Source organism: Rhamphochromis longiceps, linkage group LG15, assembly GCF_057381845.1.
Source record: "Rhamphochromis longiceps isolate RC_006_pf linkage group LG15, R_longiceps_female_GT1.1, whole genome shotgun sequence".
NCBI lineage: Eukaryota > Metazoa > Chordata > Actinopteri > Cichliformes > Cichlidae > Rhamphochromis > Rhamphochromis longiceps.
This window is the reverse complement of record NC_140571.1, coordinates 38,861,215-38,882,190: the sequence shown is the minus strand read 5'-3', so window position 1 is coordinate 38,882,190 and position 20,976 is coordinate 38,861,215. Positions and strand designations below refer to the sequence as shown.

General features: G+C 39.7%; 1 protein-coding gene across 3 annotated transcripts; it reads right to left on the bottom strand.

The window, feature by feature from the left end:
• Positions 1-613: 613 nt before the first annotated feature.
• On the bottom strand, positions 614-19,041 carry LOC146653158 (GRAM domain-containing protein 2B). 3 transcript variants are annotated; one of them, XM_085382352.1, is made up of 13 exons: positions 18,867-19,041; positions 7,229-7,402; positions 5,933-5,996; positions 5,774-5,846; positions 5,555-5,658; positions 5,351-5,449; positions 5,084-5,155; positions 4,788-4,856; positions 4,579-4,678; positions 4,228-4,317; positions 3,955-4,054; positions 3,459-3,566; positions 614-2,788 (listed from the first exon to the last, which is right to left on the bottom strand). In XM_085382352.1, exons 1-13 carry the CDS (start codon positions 18,956-18,958, stop codon positions 2,770-2,772), a joined length of 1,164 nt encoding a protein of 387 aa, XP_085238478.1. In that variant the 5' UTR covers positions 18,959-19,041; the 3' UTR covers positions 614-2,769. The 3 variants fall into 3 exon arrangements, with proteins under 3 accessions (XP_085238478.1, XP_085238479.1, XP_085238480.1); XM_085382353.1 differs by lacking the exon at positions 18,867-19,041 and adding an exon at positions 10,725-11,005; XM_085382354.1 differs by lacking the exon at positions 18,867-19,041 and adding an exon at positions 8,345-8,718.
• Between the last annotated feature and the right edge of the window lie 1,935 nt (positions 19,042-20,976).

Below are 20,976 nucleotides of genomic sequence, written 5' to 3'. Positions count from 1 at the left end.
TATGTGACGGATTGTCCACTAGATGGCGCTCTAATGCCACAAACAGGAGGTATGTAAGCGCTCTGCTCAAGAGGAGTCTTTTCCTTAAGTTATGCAACTCGGGCTTTAAATCATCTATGAGGTTTCATTAAGTCTTGATTCTGCCTGTTCATCTGACTATTAATATTTACCAACTATATAGATACAAGTCATCAACATATAAAGTAAGCGTTAATTGTTGATACTGCTGGGAATACCTTTATATCAGTATCAGATAATACCAAGAGACAATAATTATTGTAAGTCTTAGTGCACATTAAACGCTAAAGACTCAACCATGAAGTTCCTGCATACAACACTGAAGAATGTGTTTTTCCCATGACTTCCAGTTACAACTCATACCTGATTTTCAATGCCTGTGTGCGTGCTAGTAAATCCCAAGGAGGCGGCCGTGGGTTTAGAAATTTCTCAGCAAACACTGGCATGAATTGGAAATGGGTTTAAAAGGCGTGTAGTTATTTAGATTGGATAGTATCCAAGTTACCTGCCACTCCCAGACTTCATGTTTTCCATCCGTTTACCACGTCCAATTTATCAAAATAAAAAAAGGAAAAATATAACAGAGCACAAGATATTATTTACTGAAACATTTGATTTATTTTGAACAATAGCAAAGTCATCTCACAGAGACTACTTTGAATTACACAGAATGCAAATAAATATGGGACAATAATAGAATTAAGGGCGTTAACAAATGATACAAAATTATTTACAACACTTGTAATAGTGCAAAACCTCACAACTACTACCTTCCTCACTGAATTAAAGGAGTCTTTTTGAGGACGGTACTTGCGTGTGTGTGCTGCCCCCAGGTGGGGGGGGGGGGGGGGGGGGGGTGTAAGAACTGACAGTACTGTATGTGGCATTATGAGAGTAACCTTAACTGAACATCACAAAAGGACTCTCCTGAGAGCTTCCATAAAGGTGATGCTAAATCACTGAGATGGATATGCATTGTTAGTTTAAACAGGTCGTACAAAAGGGGGGGAAAAAAAACAAAAAAACAAACAAAAACAAACTAACAAAAAACCAACAGCCAGAAAGCAAACAGTTTTATCAATTGGTAAAGTTGAGCAAACTCAATGAAACAGTGTTCTTTCTTTAAGGAACACTGGAGGAACCACAGAGGATAGAATGTGAACCCCACCATGAGAACAAGACTTTGAAATGAGCGGAAAAGTTGACAACCTAAAACCACATGGTGGGTAGTGCCCCACCACCCCTGAGTGAAATCTTTTTTGTTGTTTAAAATAAGGTCTAAGCACCTTTAGTTACCACAGAACACCACTTTTGCCATTTCTTCTCAATCCAAACAGCGTCTTGGATTGTGACAGGTACACCACAAGTTTTTAAAGTGCGCTTGCTCCCTCGAGACGATTCTTTCACTCAATTTCCACGAACCCACGAACATCAAGTTCCATTTAAAAGACAAAACAAACAAACTGCTCACAGAAATTACATTTTGTCATGCAAAACAATTCGTTGCATATTGAAATTTCTTTTTGGGACCACTTGTTTTACTTATGATAATCTCGGACCTTGCAGCAAGTGTGGTTATTTAAGAAGAAGAAAAAAAAAAAAAAATCCTCTTCAGGTGACAAAGAGTACACAGAATCAGTCAAGTGCCCGTTTTTCCCCAGACACTTACATTAGAAATATGTTATTGGTGCTACTTTAAATAACCTGAAGAAATGCCACCTTGGTCCCCAACAGGCCTGTCATAGAGAGAGGTTTGCAGTTAACATCAAAAAGACAGGTTTGATTGCTACTCTTGAAGACCAAAGTCAGCAAAAAGCTGTACTCAAAAACATTTCTTTACCTAATACAGCTTCCTAATATTCTTGTGTATTTTGTGCATTGTTGATGCATTCATCCAGTAGAGACTGGGAGGGAAAAAAAAAAAAAAATCACTTCTGAGCAATGATCATTAAACAGGTTTAAATCCTGCCAAACTCAAGAAGTAATACTGCAATCATTTCTGCTTGGACAGAGAGAGAGAGAGAAAGGACAAGATCAGGAAAGTATCGAGCCTCTGCGGGCTGATCTGAAGTTTGGATCTTAGCCATCATCATTTCAACCCACCGCCGATTCAGAATATAAGAACCATTTGAAGAGAAGTACCCGAAAGTGACTGGATTTAAAAGGCGTTTAGACACCACTGCTGATTGAGGGCTAAATAACAGACAAAAACATCATTCCATCATCACTCATGCAAAAGACGTGTGCATCTTTGGCTATGCATAGCACTACGTCGAGAGAGGTGAGGTGCAATCATCGGCACTACAGCAGGCTAATGCTTTAAGCCCTGTTCAAGAATGCATGCTCAGAAAGAAGAGGACAACGTAAATTCACAGATGTGGAACAGTTGCTGCCAGAAGCGTGCCTATCGACTTGACTAATGTGGCACCTCACTAAGAGTCATTTGGCTTTGGTTCAAACAGACACTGCAACCAGGCAGTGCGTGTACATGTTTTTGGCTCGGCTCTATGTGACTGGGTCGCAGCATGTCCTTTTGTTTTGCTGTGTTGTTTACTGCACTTGGAGGAAATATAGCCCTTCAAGTCAACAAGTTGTGTCTGAAATTGCACATGTTGGCCACTCTTCTTTTGTGCAGGCCACATCGAGACCAAAGTCTGAGTACGTTAAAGTTCCCTGGCTGGTTCTGCTGGGAAGAGGCAGAAATTATCTTCCGATCATGAGTCAACCAATCTCTCCTTAAGTTGCTGATTGTTATGTGTCTTGTTGGTACCTGTGAAAAGAAAGAGAAACAGTGCGTTAAGCTACACCTACTCCTGGAATTACATTTGTTTGCTCGGCTGCAATATTAACTTAGTCTTCCTTCGAGCAAACTCGTGATCAAAATGTAGATGACTGAATTCCCAACACTCCCTCTGCAAACAGTTTGGAATTATTAATAAATGTAAAGATGGGAGCATTATTGTCCTTCAAGCAGATCAGCAGCATGTTTCAGGGTAATTGAATGCAACTACTTTATACGGGTTCGGGTCCACTGGTCCCCTCAAAAGAAACAGTCAGTGGAAACCGCGCTTCTGAGTGATCACCTCTGATAAAACACCTATTCTGAGCTGATGTACTAAGGTTTTCAGTCATGATCTGTACTTTTGCAAACGCTTGGCTGAAGATCACACATAAATTTCTATACATAAAGACACTTACAACATCTGACTAAACAGGCAGTGGCCCAGGATAAGTCAGATTTTCCTAGATTATAATACATGTTTCCACCCTTTCTTCCTCTCGTCTACAGGATCGGAGCCAAATGAGCAGGAAAAAACTATGCAAATTTTTCTCTCTCTCATCTCCTGTGTCAAGCTGCAGCCCTCTTCTCTCTGCAAACATGCCAACACACAAGATTTAAAAAAATAAATAAATAAATAAAAAAATCAAGGACATTTTACCTGCTCTGCAAGTTGAATTCAGGCAGAGCGCCCAGGGACGTCAGCTGTTCCTCCAGGGCCACGATACGTAAACCGATGTAGCCCGAAGACAGCAGCAGCAGCACCACCCTACAACATATAATATAAGTCAGATTCACTGCCTGGGTGTCAAAGAATCAAATGCAGACCTTTCCATAGATTCAACCAACAGCTGCTCAAACAAAACAGACTAAATAGCCAATTCCAAAGTGATGCTAGAGCTAATGCATTTTTATAAAATATGTAATATTATTAAAAACAGACTGAAAATTTTGTTTCTTAACAATTGTCCCATTTAACAAACTAATAAATCACATAAATAGTTGACAAGTTACTTTTGTTGGTATATTCTACAAGATTATCTGCTTTAGAACCACTTTTTACTTTTTCGCCCCTCAAATTGAGAATTTGGGAGTGAAATGCAAGTTCAGATAAAGTCATGAGGATAAAGACAGCTGGGAGAGAAGGATCTACTCACAAAATCAAGTAAATGAAGAGCAGAGTGTTGAGGTTGCTGGCCTCTCTCTGAACCACCAAGGACTTGGCTTTTTCAGTCACATTCCACACCCATGATCCACCTAAAACATATAATAATTTAACACCAATAACAACACCAAGGTTTTAAGGTCCGTTGCAAGCAGTTGTGATATTATAATTTCAGGCCTTCGATATTTATGCAGTTTTCCATATCCTACCAGCATAGGCAAAACTAATGCCAGTAACTAGTGTTAACTGGCCATGTGTTGCTTACCTGACACAGACAGCTCTTCTGTAGATGAACTTTCACTCTGCTGCATATGTAGGCTCTTCAGAGAGGAACCATTTACATTAGGCACTGCCTCTGTAAGCAGGAGAAGCAAGAGAGGGGGGAAGTTAGACTTGTTTCTGATCGAGATGGTAAACGTGCAAAGTTCAAGGTCTGATAGGAGAAGAGTAGATAACGCTATCAACACGTAGCACTGTCAGCTGAGGTCTTGCAGCATTTTCAAGTTATCTTTTAAGAAACGCTACAAGTTACTAACAAGTAACAACAATAATGCATTAAAAAAACAAACAAAAACAAAAGACAGCTCAACGCTTAGAGGTGGTGCTGAATTTTCACCTGTATGCAGTCTATGCAGAGGGTGGTCCTCTTGTAAAGTCTGAGACTTGGAGCCATTGAATTGGTCGAAGCTATCGTCCAGACTGGACTGGCTGGAGTTCTGTCAGTAAGATGAACACAGAACAAAAACCATCAGTACAAAAAAAAGAGCGGGAGAAAAAACAAAAAGAAACAATCATGGTTTTAAAATGCAGAAAAGAGTTACTCACCACAAGTTTGTTCTTATCAAAGCTGTTTTCAGCTGAGGAGAAGAGAGGGCTACTGTTTGCACTGACATCCTGAAACAGAGGCATTAAAAAACAAAAAAAGTATTAAGTTGTCATTCATGGAGTTTATATTCTGCACGCTCTGAAAAGGTTTATTTAAACTTGTAGATGCAACAGCATGGCTGGAAAAGCACATTCGTTGCAAGACTTCCAATAAGCCAACAGTGACATGGTATAGTTTTACAATATTGTGATCCATTGCAGAAATTTAGATTTCTTTTGTGACCTCAGCCACTCACCTCTAGCTGAGGACAGACTGAACGCAGCAGCTGAAAACACGACTCTCTATTCCTCAGAGCCACAAAGAGGTACTGCACAATGGGAGGGAATATAAAGAAAACAAAACGAACATTAGCCATCTGCCCAACATAAAAGGTCACCCAGCCACTGACTACATTACATATAAATCAGAGTTCAAAGCTTACGTTTGACTTTGACTGCACACGCTGTGTAGGCTCAATAAGTGTTAACTAAAGATTGTGTGAGGATAAAGGTGAGAAACTGACCTTATCTCCCTCTGTGGTGCGAATTGACAAGGCGTTGGGTACCAGCAAAGCTGTATTCTGCTTTTTCACTCTTTTAATGCAGGAAACTGGAACCACTACCTGCAAAGGCACACGAACACACACAAAGAAAAGGTCAGACTTGCGTCAGACAAATCCCACAACGAGCTAAAAAGAATGATGGGCGAGGTCTGAGCTGATAAATACCTTAGTATCCTTAAGCAAAACAGAGGAAAAGAAACAAGCATGCGTGTCAGTGATGTATAGCCGACCATGGTAGGGCACCTCCTTCTGCAGGGCGCAGATGTATGCTGGGAGAGGAGAGCAGAACCGTTCAGTTTTATGCAGCTTGTTCTTTTAAAAAAAAAAAAAAAAAAAAAAAACACTTTGATTCTTCATTTAATAATTTTTTTTTTAAAAACTTACCATGAATCAAGTCTTCACTCTCAGGAATGTCTGGAAACAACTTGTGAAATGTTTTGTTGTGCTTTTTAAAACTCTGAAATAAAAAAAAATTGGATTGTTATTTAATTAAAGTGAAATACTTTCTTCATCAGTTTGCTTTTAAAGTTGAGGTGGACTTACACTTTGTGAGCCGGTGCCCTCGGTCTTCTTAAAGTCTTTGCTGTCGACGTCAAAAGTTTGCGCCCTGAGGAGAACATGAAATAAGAGTGATTAAGGCATGACTAAAAAGGAAATGAACACAACATTTTACCCGCATGAACCATATCATCTGACTTTTTCCTGGATTACAAGGCTCATGTGAAGCTGCCCTGATAGGTCCTGTGTCAAATGAGCAGGAAAAATATGCAAAACTCTCTCTGCCATGTTTATATTTCTTGAATTGCAGCCTGTCTTTGACTGCGACACACAAACACACACAGCACTACATAGCAGCGAAGCAGTGATGGAGTTAGAAAGAAAGTAAAAATGACGACAATTACTTTATTTAAATGTAAAACGTTAACAATTACTTTGTTAGGAAACCTGTTCAACAACCTTAAAAATGTTGACAAGTGATATTTTCACCTGCTCCCACGCACCCATGGTATGTTTTCCACAAGCACAGCACTCATATTTAAATTTGTCACATGCTTTTAATCTTTAGCTACGAGGTAAGGCAATGACTGAGATTTAGCACTCCATCTGAACTACTAAAACGCTTATTTATAGCATTATCTATAAATGAGTAAAGCTGCCAATACGGTTATAAAAAAACAAATCAGCATTTGAATATCTTTGAATCTCTTCAGAGTATTCACTATGCCCACACAACTAGACAAAAGAAATAATCAAGACTGAATCATCAGGAATCAAACTCATCCCCACGCTCATGCATTTGAATCATGTGAGAAACCAGCCTACATGGGGTGTGTGGTCATGTGTGCATGATGCCTGAGGGGGTCAGGTCTTGTGATATGTGTTCTCAATGAGAGAGTCCACATAACATCAGCTGTGTAACCGTAAGCACCTCCAGGCAGTGAAATACTGTTAATTTATTATGGAGTTTTATTTTTTCACCCATTTAAAATGTTCATCTCTTTATTAAAACAAATGTGAGATTAAAACAATTTCTTGCTCTACCAAATTTAACTGATCTGAATAACAGAGTACACACAAACGTGGCTCTTTGGGAAAGTTTTAATTTAACACATTAAGCCACCGTATTAAGAAGAATTAGACATTTATTTATTTATTTTTAAATAGTAAAGTAAATTTAAAGGTTCAAGTTCAATCTTCTACTCCTCCGTGGCGGTGTATAGAGACAAAATAACAAAACGAGTGTCACTTTCCAAAATTTGTATGAGGCTGTTATTAACCGTCACAGAATCCACGTTTTTGGCTTTTGTGTAATTAGAACTGTGTCCCCATGAAGCCCACCTGACAGGTGCTTGTCTGGTCAGGGTTTTGTGCTGTTGCTGGATCTCGAGCTGGGCCGCCTCTAAACTCAAAGCTTTCCTCGCGTCCACCTTCTTGATGCTGCCATTGCTTAAGGTGCTCCTGCTTTTCCTTACTTTGGCTGGCAGCCCACCACTGCTGCTCTCTACTGGGTAGCTGCAACAAATTAAGGGGGGGGAAAGGGGGAGAAAGAAAAAACAAAAAAAATTACAAAATGAGCCACTTTAGGTTTTAGAAAGACATTCACATGTACGCAAACAATTTAGAAAGTCTCCAAGTAGACGATGACTTTTCACAGTGCAAATACGAGTGATTCTGCTTTGTTGGACACAAAAAGTAAGTCCGAGCATCCACTGATAGCACCTAAACATGCATTTAAAAATAGTTGCACCAGTCTACCGCAGCCATTTAAAAAACAGAACATCTTACCACAGGATGGCAAATGAGAAAACCACTAAAAAAAACCAGCACAGGGAAACAACAAAACTCAAACATCTACCATCAAAACACAGGTCAGTTAAACACTGCCAATATGTTAACATGACATATTTTTGCTCTACATCAACTTTGAGTGTTTTAAGCCTCTCTTTTAAAAAAAAAAAAACAAAACTCCAAATCACTTATTCCTTTCCGCTGAAGTCATCTGTAATGCATAGATGTATCTGACATCTATGTCAAACGATGCCCATCTTTTATGTGCTGGCATCCGCTACCCAATCCAAAGAAAAGGTTTTATTGATAACATTGATAACAGGTTGAGAGCTCAGTTGACCAGAAGCACCTGACTGCTTTACAATCTGATCGACGTAGGTTCATGCTCTCAACCTGACAAGCCTCTGCAAATATACCATTTCAATAAAGAGTCTTGTAAAAAAGAAGATTACAAGTGTCTCTATAGTCCATATGCTCTGTAAGAAACAATGGCCTGTCCTTGACAAGGAACTAACAAAACAGATTCACAGGATAAGACAGTGGAATGATTACAACATCCTGAAATCCCTAAAACACATAGCCCACATTATATAAGACAGTGTAAAGCCTGCATTTCTTGTTCAAAGACAACAACACCACACAAATTAACTTTGAACTTCCACTCACCTGGTAAATTTAAATCGCTTTGATGAACGAAAAGTCATATACCTACTGACAGTAGGCATTTCCTATCCTAATAAATGAACACAATGAATAATTTTAAAAAAAAAAGTTTCTTTTTTCTAAAAAGCCTGCGTACAGGCCTCAAGGCAGAAAAGGTAACCAAGAACTAAACAAATATTAAGACTCCCTCCTCCCAGAAAAATCTTTAAAATCCTCTTGACATTATGCATGTAGTTCCAGTTAAGTTGTTGTACATAAGGCCTCTTTACCACATCCTTCTACAGGGGAAAAAAGAAAACAAAAAAACCACCCTGTTGCTCACTTGCTGTATGAATGTGCTAGCAAAGAGGAAGCTGTTTCTATATGAGAATGGTGTGACACTCCGTAGCGTGTGACGTCAAACTCAACCACACCCCCAGAACAAAACAAATACAGGCAAGAGCACACACAGTCCCTCCTCTTTCTCGTGTACACACACACACACACACACACACACACACACACACACGATGTGAAACAAAACAAATCCACAGATCAAAAGCATCAAACTCTAAATCCGACAAGGAAAAAGATCAGCCAATAATTAACAGCCATGTGTATGACAGTGAAGGTGAAATTCTTGTGAAGTGAAAACACTAGCCCTTCTAGAAAGTGGTGCATTATCCATCTCCCCCTTCAGTCAGTGAATCTAACCACAGAGGAAATAACAAACCAAATAACAAAAGTTTACATTTTCTGTTAAAAGTAAGGAAATCACCCAACTGTACCGACAGTATAATATGCTGGCTTCTCTAACAGCGTCAGCCATTTCTGTGCTGTAATGATTTCTTTTCAGCATGACCTTTTAGTAGGGCAAACGTGAAGAAACAAAGAACATGAATGCAACTGCAGTTACCTGCCCTGTTATTTGGAAAGTATTCCGCTCTGTTATGCAATGCAATACAATCAAGCAAGAGTGGATAACATTTCAGCATCTATGTGAATGTCCAGTTTTTAATCATTGGTGTAAAACCCATTTTCAGTCAATTGTAGTTGCACAAACTTTATTCTAGAAACTTATTTTTATTGCATATTTAAAACTATATAAAAAACCTCTTTAAAACATTTACCAAAGATTTGGAAACTGTGGGCAAGTAAGTTAATGTGGCTGTTACACTTGAAGAAGGGTGCGTGCTGTCACAACAATTTCAGAATCGGGCCTGAACTGCTGGTCGGGTATTCAAATATGCTCACCTGACCCTTTCCTACTTGGCAGACATTAAAGCAGCAAAGCAATATAGGCATGATTGAAATACTACTAGCTTGTTTGACATTCTTACCTACTTCCTCTATTTAGAGCTAAGCAAAACCATTCAGGTTAAAGCCGTTTCCTCTAAGTCAGGAAGCCACAAACACCCGTACATTTCAACAGTGCAGCCTATCTGAAAATTAAACTCCTCTGTGATATTTTCATTGTCAAGCCTTTGCATTAGTTTGTTAACATATCTTCCAAAAACACTGATAACGTCAATGTGCTGGCAAATTAAGAGAGCAATTAAAAAAATAATCATCTAAAAATAAAAATAATTCATGTTTGCATGCCAGAAGTGTTATCTCAAGATTATCAATGAGGCCTCAGTAGAAGAAACTTGCTCAATGGTGTATAAAAACGGCAAGGCCAAAGCAATCAAGGCTAGTGAGTGAGTACCCAGTGTTTAAAAAAAAAAAAAAAAAAAAAAAAGTAATGAAATGAGCAATGTGGGGAAGAAATGATGAAACACCCATGTCCTGCACAGGTTGCAACAGAGGCATTTCTAAATTTCAAAGGCGGTGGTGTTGAGTTATGCGTATGTGTTGAATTAATTAGACTAAGGCGCTGACATCTGACCTACTTTCTTGTTCAAGTAACAAATTACAACTTTTTAGTCTAGTTTAAGTATCACTCGTAATATATCACTGCCAAAGATTTTCTTAAATCTGCTTTTTTTTTTAGATAAAGTTATGGAGGTATGTTATTCATTAGAACTCACTGTAGAGTACAATATCTGAAAGAAAAGATTCTGTACAAAGAGAAATGTGATATACCTCAGCATAGAACAAAGATTGCCAACAGATATCTTTCTTTATCTGCATTTTTTCCTCTTCTACCATCTTTAACCAGACAAAGAGCCAACATTAGAGGTCTCAGTGGTTACTAGCTAACAAATCTGAATCCACTGACAAAACAAAGTTAAAAACTGCTTCGGGAAAGTGGTTCATCAAAAAAATAATATAGAGTATGACAAAGATCTCTGCAATTTGACACTAAAAGAAAGTTGCGTATGGCTAGAGCAAGTTCTGCTTTACCTGACAGTCTGAAGATGACTGGCTGAGATCAGTAAGCAGACTCGATTGTTCGTCTTACCTTTTCACATCTTCCGAGCAATGAGAATCCACAGGACCCGGCTGGTTCAACAAGACTTTTGGTCTTTCCATGACCAACGAAATTCTCCGTACTAGTCTTCAACAGTCCCTGAAACCTTTGGCCAAGACAGGCGACTATAACAATGGTAATACCTTTTGAACTTGGACCTAGGTGAGTTAGGAGCCAAATCAGAAGCCAGGGACTAAAGGTCTTTTTAATGGCTTAAAGCACGTGTGCTAGTTCAGCATGAAGACAAAAACACCAGATCCAGAAACACGCAGCAGGACAGGAGATGGGAAACAGCAGAATGAACACAGTAAACTTAAAAAAAAAAAAAAAAAAAGGTCATTTGATTTCAAACCCCCAAATCTCCTCCCAAGCTCTCTCCTTTCTAATGCAGCTTTAGTATGCGTTGTCAGGGAAACAAGTAACAGTGGGAGGTAGTTGATAAAAATGTGGAGGCCGAGGGAAACAGTGCCGGGTTATTCTTAGTTTGCATAGGCAAACAACAAAATTCAATAGCCTGTTCTCAATAACAATGGGGCCGTGACTTCAGAAGCAGCCGACAATATGACATGCACGCATGACAATAGCCAACCCAGCCTTTGTAGACGATGTGAACAGGGCCATCAATGTAAGGACATTTGTGTTGAAGGGGGGGGGGGGGGGGGGGGGGTCCCTCAAAAGCTGTTGACTAACACACAAATTAAAAAAAAATTTAAAAATTTTTTTTAAAAAAATCACCCCGTAGGTGGAGTGCTGTAAATGTAGTGGAGCCTAGGGTGTTTTTTCATCTATAGACTATTTCTATACCCATGACATCAACATCACTGAGAAAGATAACGTCCAGCTGGGCATGTGACTTCAGGCCTAATTTAGTCACAATACAAAAAAAAAAAAAAGGAAAAAAGGAAACCACTCCTTGGTTGCAACATTTTCAATAGGAGCTTCTCAGAGCAGAGCTATAGGATGACACATTGTAGAACAGCATGCATTTACCTAATGGAGGCAATTACGCTCCTACTTTACAGTACCAGTAATTCCCATTTCGTAATGACTTCTCTTCATTGTCACCTGGGAAAATGACTACTTTTAGCTGCTCCATCATTCACCACAGCAGGTGGATCATGTCTGATCTGGCAGATTTTTATGCTGGATGACCTTCTTGATGCCACCCCAAAGTGTTTTGTGTCTCATCCCAAGATCAAGATGGGCATTTTCTGCTTATTAGGCAAATGCATATCTCAATAAATTTCAGTTCCTTAGTAATATTCTTAGAGTTAATGTCCTTATTACTTTATCAACTGTCCCTTTTATATCAAAATGACAGAGGGTTGACTAAACATGCCTTGGATATAAATAGTACAAAGGCGTTCCACTGACATTCAGCTGGTCAGTGGGCCACCGTTTTCCCCCTTATCCCTGCTTTTTAAAACTCCTGATACACTGTACAACATCACACAACAAACCCCTTACACAACAACCTTAATCAAGTTATTTAAAAGCTACACAAAGCCAACACCTACACCCCCACAGCAGATCTGGCTGTTAATCCCCTGATGTGTCAATTTGTCCCAGTGACAAAAAAGGAAAAGACACTTTTATTACCTGGCCTGTTAGAATTTCACTGAACATGATGACAATAGAATGCATGTTTGCATCATAAGAATATTAAGAGAACCAAAAATCAAGAGTTGTGCCACTTTACTGCATTGTTCAGCCTAGGTTTCAGCAAAAGATCACCTTTCACACTGTTTGTAAGGTGGTGAACTGCCATTTATTCTCTCGCCTGTGAAAGAAATGCTTTTCAGTATAATAGTCATACAAATGTGATTACCAGTGAATTCTAGTGTGGTGAAGACCAATTTCTCCAGTACAGGACATTCCAGTCATTAAAAGTACTCCTTGGGGTATACACTGCTTTCATTCACTACCCTGAGATGATCCCGAGAGTTTAGCTTCAGACGTCAAGCCAGCGTCAGCTGGTCTGCAGTGACAGTTGCCTTAAGACAAAATTGCTTTAGTACAGAATGCATTTCCATAACCAACACGCAGCCCAAAGTTTACAAGTGAGGCTTGGGGAAGCATTACATGTGTGAATCTCTCAAAGATCAGAATAATTGAGAATATTGAGAACAATTAGAAACACAAAGTGTAAGAGCACCATCTTCTGGAGACCCATGGATCTGTTTTTGTTTGTTTTTTTAAATATAAATGTGACCCACTCTTTCTCCAGCAACCAACAGAACAAGTTCAATAAAAGCACAAGAGATTATTGCAACTGTGTTCGGTGAACCATGTCATTTGACAGCCATAATCTTTTATAATCCACCAAAGCTAGTATGCAACAAACAAATTCATCTCAACTACTTTATGACAACATAGTTAAATTTTTAACCAAAAAGGGAACAAAAAATGAAAAAAACAAAACAAAAACAAAAAAACAACAACTTTCAGACATAATGTCAAAGATGACCTTAATAATATTGTCGGCTGGACTGAAAAGCATAATGCGTCTGCTTGCATACGTGCATGTCTGTGAGCGTCAGTAGAGTACCCAGGAAGGGCAGGGAAGGAAGCCAATGGACATGGCAAAATTTCAGACTCTGTGGCACCCTGCCAGTACCCAGTCTGTTGAAAAAGTGTGTTTGTGTGTGTGTATGCACAAACTAGAACAGAGAGCATTACAGGATAAATGTGTGTTTCTCTGTGGGAAATCACGTGGCCCTGTGCACACAGCATCTCTCCCCACTTCCTCCTGTGCAAACCAGGCAAAGACAGAGAGGTTCTTTCTTCAAGGCAACAAACAGAGTGCTCACAGTGTCCCGGCAGGTGAGCCCTAGTAATGTGCTGGTTTTTTGTTTGTTTGTTTTTTTTAAAGTCCCACTCAACATTACGATTACAATAAGTGCAAACATATGAAGGATTGCAATAAATTAATTTAGATGTCACAATGCATAAACCCGTCCCTTTTCTACATTTCGTTTCAGACACACATCTCATTATCTGACAGCATCTGGAAGTTTTACAAATCTTCTCTCAAACTTTCCTAAGCTAGCTTTCTGTGTGACTATCACGGTGTGTGTGAATAAAGCCATAGGAAACATTCATGTAAAACATGTTTTTGCGTGAAGGATATAATCCATTTCACTGCAGAGCAGGAAGTGTAGTTGAGTGAAAACCTTCCCCACACATCCACTTCACTTGTGTGGGATGTTAATTTATGCTGATGGTTGCACAAGGACATGTTCCGTTTTAAAAATTCTTTAAACCACCTAGCCGGATCTAATGTTTGTCTAAAAGGCAGGTTGCTTTTGTGGCAGTCTTTGATGTAATTCACCTGTCTCGAGTTTCACACCCTACTCCACAACTTTACTAGCGCAAAAAAAACCCCATCCATTCATTTTACTTAAACAAGTAGCTGTTTTTATATGCATTAAAGCCATATAAACATTTAACAGTGCAAATGCAAATTCCTTGCTGAAAGTTTAACCAAAAGGCATTTCCAGTAGAAATGGGCTGACATATCCTGAGCATAACCATGTATAATATCCACTGAAGTTAAAAAGAGGTGCTTTGCAACATTAAACTGCAGTGTGCCAAATAAAAAAAGTCAAATAGGTATTTCTCGGACCATAAGGTGCACGAGATTATAAGGCACGTTAAGCGAAACAAAGCAGTGAGATAAATCAAACTTTATTCAACTCATTCTTCTTGATTCCTCCACTTCTGTACCATTGATTCATTAATGCTGTATTCTATCACAACTGATCTATTCCCATGTTGTTGCAGTATATTAATGACTAACCTTCTATTGTGGATGGATTATCTCAGTTGTTCTACTGACTGAAGTTTGGTCCGTTTACAGCATCCTGCCATGCGATTGCATTTGTCTCTAACCATCAGGAACCGTCACATTAACTTTTATCGAGTGGAAAAGTGTTAGCATTCATCCTTGAGCTTCACTGTTTATGTTATGCTAACACAGCTGTGTTGATAGCCTCATTATATACCAGCTAGCCCAACTTCAGTAACCCTACAAACGTCACTGCTGTGTCGCTTCCTGTCTTCATTTATGTTGGAAGTGATTTTTTCAGAAATCTCTCAGTCAGAACATGCTATATCATGTTTAGGTAAGCGAAACTAGCGAGCTAACTTCTAACTCCGTTAAATGTAATGAATTCTGTTTTCATGGATGCCTGGATGTTGAACTTCATAGTTACACCTGGTAAAGCAGCAATGCTGATCATTTCATTAGAGATGAAAGAATTTAGACCGTTTTACACTCTCAGCGATGTTCGTTTGACTTCGGGACTTTAAAGGACAGAGTTTAGGACCCAGATTATTCCCAGATTTACAAGCACCTTAGTCCGACAAATACGGCAATAACGACAGCCCGCTTGCATGTTCTACAAAAAAATAAATAAATAAAAAAAATTTAAAAAGTGCTTTGTTGTGTATCTGACGGACAAACACCAAACCAGTTAAGCTGCACCATTTTTACAAAACAATTCTGGCTCATCCGTTTCACTCAATCTACTTTCCCCATTCACATTTTCCATTACCGTGCATTCTCCGTGCCTTTTCGGCACTGCGCATGCGCGTTTTACCCATATTCTATCGCGATATGTCATTTTCTTATCGTTGCCTAGCTTTGTACCGGTATAGGGCTTTGGAGTTGACGTCACGCCGCAATGCATTGTGGGAGCGCAGCTCCATTTTCGGGGTCTACGAATCAAAACAAACACACTGTGTTGGAACGACGACGACGACAAGAAACACGCTTAAAAGCAGCTCAAAAGAAAACAGACGGTATAGAGACCGATTGCGTCCAGAGGCGAAGCAGCGGTACTTGGAAAAAAAATAGAGTGCATCGCAAATCTGGACCCATATGAAATACGGCAGTGGAGTAAAGACCCAGAAAACTTACCGCCACTGTCCTACCCCGATATCTTCACGTATCTTGTTTGTGGAGTAAGCGCTTACACAGCGAACCAGTTTCGTAATTACAAGTCACTGGAGGCGCACATCCAATTTACAAATGGCTGGGTGCAAGATTTGGCTATTTTCAAGCCGCCAAACTCCTAGTACGTCGTCATTCATACCAAAGTAAGTCAGCTGGAGTGCATCGAGTGAAATAGCCATTTTCCACCCCCCACCATAATTAATGTTATACATTTATCATTGAACTGCTAAAATATCGTTATCATATTATATGCCCATAATTGTAAAGTACATGTAAATTAACACATTGATAATCGGGTAAATTATTAACGCCAATTTGTGTCCTTCCTGTCTCATTTCATTTATTGCCTTTACATCAACCAATCAAGTCACTTCATTCTATGTTTGATCGCAATTTCTATAACTTCCGAGACCACCAACGATGATATTATTCAGCTATAAAGTGTGATGTGAACATATTTAGAACTTACCGGAATGAAAATGTCTTGAGCACATCAACTGATATCTGGAGACGTAACAGAACTGGATATCAGCTCGTCTCACGGCTGCTATCCAGGCTAGACGCCTTCGTTTGGTAATATCCGATACATGAGCTCCTTCATGTTACTTCCAGGTTGGGAAAGCATAAAAAGACAATCGAAACTTATTCCCGTGCCGGTCGTAAGATCGAACATTGCAGCCGACCACACAGCAAGTACGAACCATGGCTATGCTTTCGCTCCTTACTTAGACCCCCAAAATGGCGGATTGGGCCAAAATCCTTTCCACGCCCACCCCCGTGACATCACGCTCCAAAGCCCTATTACCGTGAATGGTATAATATGGCCCAGCCCTAGTAATTATAGCATTTTTGTAGTGAAAAACTGAACACAAAACACATTAACTGGCTCGTTAGGCCCCACAAATGCAGTCTAATACTCTGGAAAAATAGTTCCTCCTACAGCTTCCAATGAGCAGTTTTCACCTTGTCGAAAAGATAAGGTAGTCATAAAAATCAAGGTTTAAGTTCTTTATTGACTAGAGACAAGACATTCTGTCATTGAAGAGCTAAATCAGATGTTATTCTGCTGTTCAAAGTTGAGCCGAACGTAAACAGGCTTTAACTCGTGCATTCAGATAAGCCTGCATAAAGTCATCTCTCTAAAATGAGACTAACCAATGCAAAAACATTAGGTGAAATTCTCCAAGCCACTGCGAGCTCCAAAAAGGTAAAAAAAAAAAAGCTAAGAAAAATATAGCCTCTTTCTTGACTCTGTAACAAGGTGGCACTAGACTGATAGAAGCAACACGCAACTTCAAATGTGACCACCTAGTTGGCCTTCAACCTTTCATTTACTGACAAACAGTGGTGCAAATGTGGTTTTCATCTTCTAACTTCAGATTTCCCAATGCCTGCAGCATTATTTAAACCAGTCTTCTCTGCCTACAGTGGCAAGGAAGGTCTGCACTGGGAGCATCCTTCTGGAGTCATAGCTGCCCCACCCAGACTATACTAGGCTCCTACGCCCAGACATTGCAGCTAATCTGCACCAGGTTATTTTACATTGGAAGCAAAGACATCTGACAGTATGCAAAACAACTACAACTTGCAATGAGCTCTGAAGCATGTAATCTGTGTAAAGGCAGAGATTTCACTTAATTCCTGGCTTCAGTCACTTTTTTTGACAAAAATAAGCAGCACATTTATTAAATCTATCTGATACTTTCAACTTCATTCTGGAAATTAATCAATGCAGGGAATTGAATTACTCTGGCTTAATGTTGCAATCGCAAGGCAAAAGTTTTGGTTTTTCTTGAAGCCTTAACCCATCATAAAAAAAAGTGCGAGTTTTGGAAACATAATCATGGTACATGCCATACTGGACACACACAGTAGCTATCCTGATAACCGGCAGGACACTTCAGCTCGGTTGGCACTCGAGCAAATGGCCATGTAAGGGGAAGAACTTAAAGGCAGAGCTCAGAGGACGTGAGTACTCACAATGAAATGCTGAAAGCATTTATATAATACACCATGTACCACCCGTGGTCAACTCACAGGAGCTATAAATAGTTTTTTCTGAGAAGACAGACTTGGACATACTACATGTGACAAGTGTGTTTGTGCGTTTCCCTGAGAGGTTAGAGGGAAACACACCATACTGTAGGCTCGTGTGGGTGACTGTGATGGTGGTAAACGTGCCTCTGCCCACTGAAAAGACTGGATTATCAGTGAGGATGACTACAGAATCAATATGACGCCAATCTGACCCACATTGGTCAGCAGATGAAGTCATGATTTCTCAGAAATGGGCAAAGGCGAGATTAAGAGCCTACAAGTTCTGGACTAGCTTAGTTTACACCACTCTCCATCTGGTAATACTGTTTATTTACGCTTACTGGAAAAGATTAACGAGCTAATACTGCTCACACAAACATCACAAGGCTAAAATGGGTCGACTACACTGTTCTAGAAAATTTGAAATAAACGATGAAAGACAACAGTTTAAAATTACACCACCCACCCTCCCACCCAGCGTAAACCCACACTTCACACATTGGTGTTAAGTTTTAAAGCACATATGTTTACTTCAGAGGACAACATTTCATACATCAGTGGCCAAGTAATTACATTTTAACACTGGAAAACACTTTTACCAAGACTAGCCAGGAAACATGAATGGGGTCAGATGCTCAGACTACCAGCCAAGTCAGTGGCTAAGCTAACAACATCCTTTAGGCTCTTATGCTTCAGTATATGCTGTGCTAATGCACACAAACCAATACTATAAAAGGTGCCAGCGGCTGCAATTATTTACTGGTGCCTAGTGAGCTTTAGCTCTTACCCTTTAACAGCTTTAATTTCGTAAAAATAAATAAATAAATAATAATAATATATATATATATATGAATGTATCGTTAGCATTAGTTCATTTAAATATCAGCAGATCTTCGGCCTAGCGAGTGCTACCATGTTAGCAGTAAATCCCCAGTAACTGGCATCACGTCCATCTTAACCAAAATTGCTCCCTTAAACTTATTTAACACTGTTCGGTTAAACAGCACGTCAGCATGAACTCAAAATATAAAATCTTATCGAACAAGCTGCTGTCAAAGGGATAGTGTGCATCCGCCCAGTACTGATGCACACCCGGCAAATAACGGTTCAGCTAGCCGCACCGCATTAATACCGCTTACCTCTCTTTCATGAAGTGTTTTATTCTGACAATGGCCTTCTCGTCGATCTTCCTGAGGAAAGTTTTCAACCTCTCTCTTTTGTTTTCAAGCATTCTTCCCTCAGCCAGTGGTAGTCGATTCGTATAGAAACGACTCTCCACGCCAAACTCCAGCGTTCTTGTTTGGCTTCTGCTTTTTTTCCCCTGACCCCCCTCTTCTTCCCCACTTCAGCCACGGCTGATTATGATAATGAGCTTAAATCGGACCAAGTCGGAGGACCAATCACATTTGGCAAACAAGGTTGAAAAAACGGTCATGTCAGCCCGGTTGTCCAATCAGAATACGGTGGTTTGTCTTGCGTTGACCGCCCATTACCTTTTATGGAAATGGGGTCGTCCCTTTCTGAAGAGCGGTATAAAAACGGGGCCCTGTAACGTTGTTGTGCTGGCATGGCCTTTTCAGTCAATAATTTACACGGTTTTAACATCTCACGTGCGATCAACAGAGGGGTGTATGCCCTGTGGTTTAACAACAGTGTTTCTTGTGTCAAAATATACTGAAGTTAATTTGAAAAAGCTGCAGACAGTTGCCTACTTACTTTTTTCATTTAAGAACTGAAAGCTCAAGTTTTGTTGTGTGATAATGAAACCGGCCACATCAGCTCATATTAAAACAAACAAACATAAGCTACCAGGATCATCTGCGTTTTAAATAAACAATAGCACTTTCAGACAGAGCAGTTGTGTCACTGCAAGTCAACTAATTCCACTGGTGCTGGCATGCAGGGCACAGCAAAGCAAATTTACTTAAATATCACTGCTTATGATGAGCTAGAAGACAAACGAAAATTTGTGCCATTTTATTAGGGGAAATCCAACAACTCAGAAGGTTATAATTCCTCGCTTGGTGTCTTTTCTTGTGGTCCATACCACTTCATTTTAGCCCAGCACTGCCAGCATGCAGTTTCACCTCCCCCACCTCACTGGAAAATGGCACCAACTGCAGCAACAAATGGCTTTTTATACACCTACTCAGCAGACCAAGGTCATAAGGCCACAGTTTAGACTGTCAGCTAAGTCACATTGCAATCACAGTGGATGTCTACGTGTGCTACATGTGACTATGTATGTGTAGGAAAAAAACAGAATATGTTACAGAGATGTCGCGTATCGAAGTGACTCTGTTTGTGTGATAAGACATGAGCAACCTCAAAAAAGTTGTTTTAGGGTTTGACTTTCAGCCTCGTTGTTGAGGCCGCAAGGGTCCATTCTGTCTAAAAATATGAAAAAGTTAGAATAATATTTTCTTAATTACTTGTCACTGCGTTCCCAAGAGTTAAACTCTATTCATAGAGATCTTACACACACAAAACAGAACCATTATCTTATAGCATTTTTGAGAAATGTGGACGCAAATGCCAGAAGCCTTTTTTGGCCTCACTTGGCAGCTCAGGCGCTGCCACGCTACTGTGAACAGAAGACGCAGTGTACTGCCGCATGACACAGCAAACACACCACCCTCACAAAATCTGGCCTACACCAGTCAACCCCCGGTCTCCCCTTCCATCCCCTCTCCCAGGAAACAACACAGATAGAGGGGAGGAAATCATGTTTTGGGGGGTGTACGTGCAGTGTAGGCAGTAACTGGCGTTTCTCTGCTGGCTACTGAGTAAAATAAGATGGATTACAATTGACCAAATAGGAAACCACCCAAAGATTAAAAAAATAATAAAATCCCAGGGTCCCAGGGTATTTGTTAGCCTGGAAATATGCACAATATCTTCCTTCCTGACCTTAAATTCTTACTGAAACGCAGTGTTTACAGCAGGTCTTTGGAATAACCACAAGCAAAACATCAGGTATCATTATTAGAGAGAATATAAATTTAAAAGTAAGTAGCAAGGATTGGGAAATGTAACCTTTGACATAGCAGGGGAATTTCCTGAAAAATGAAAACTGCATAACAAAAAATAAAAAAAATTCACATACTGAAAAAAGAGAAAAACAGAATAAAAGCAATGGGTTTTTTTCACCACAGTAAAGGATTTTAGTCTTGTAAAACCACACCTTTTGCTATTACTAAATGTTTGAGTCACATACTTGCCCTTTATCCTTTCAATATTTGTAAAGGA

Coding starts and splice junctions, on each gene's coding strand:
- LOC146653158 (XM_085382352.1), bottom strand. CDS start 18,958: ATGCTTGAAAACAAAAGAGAGAGGTTGAAAACTTTCCTCAGGAAGATC. Junction 5,997..7,228: donor ACCAGACAAGCACCTGTCAG/GTGGGCTTCATG, acceptor TGTTCTCCTCAG/GGCGCAAACTTTTGACGTCG. Junction 4,318..4,578: donor TCTGCATAGACTGCATACAG/GTGAAAATTCAG, acceptor TCCTGCTTACAG/AGGCAGTGCCTAATGTAAAT.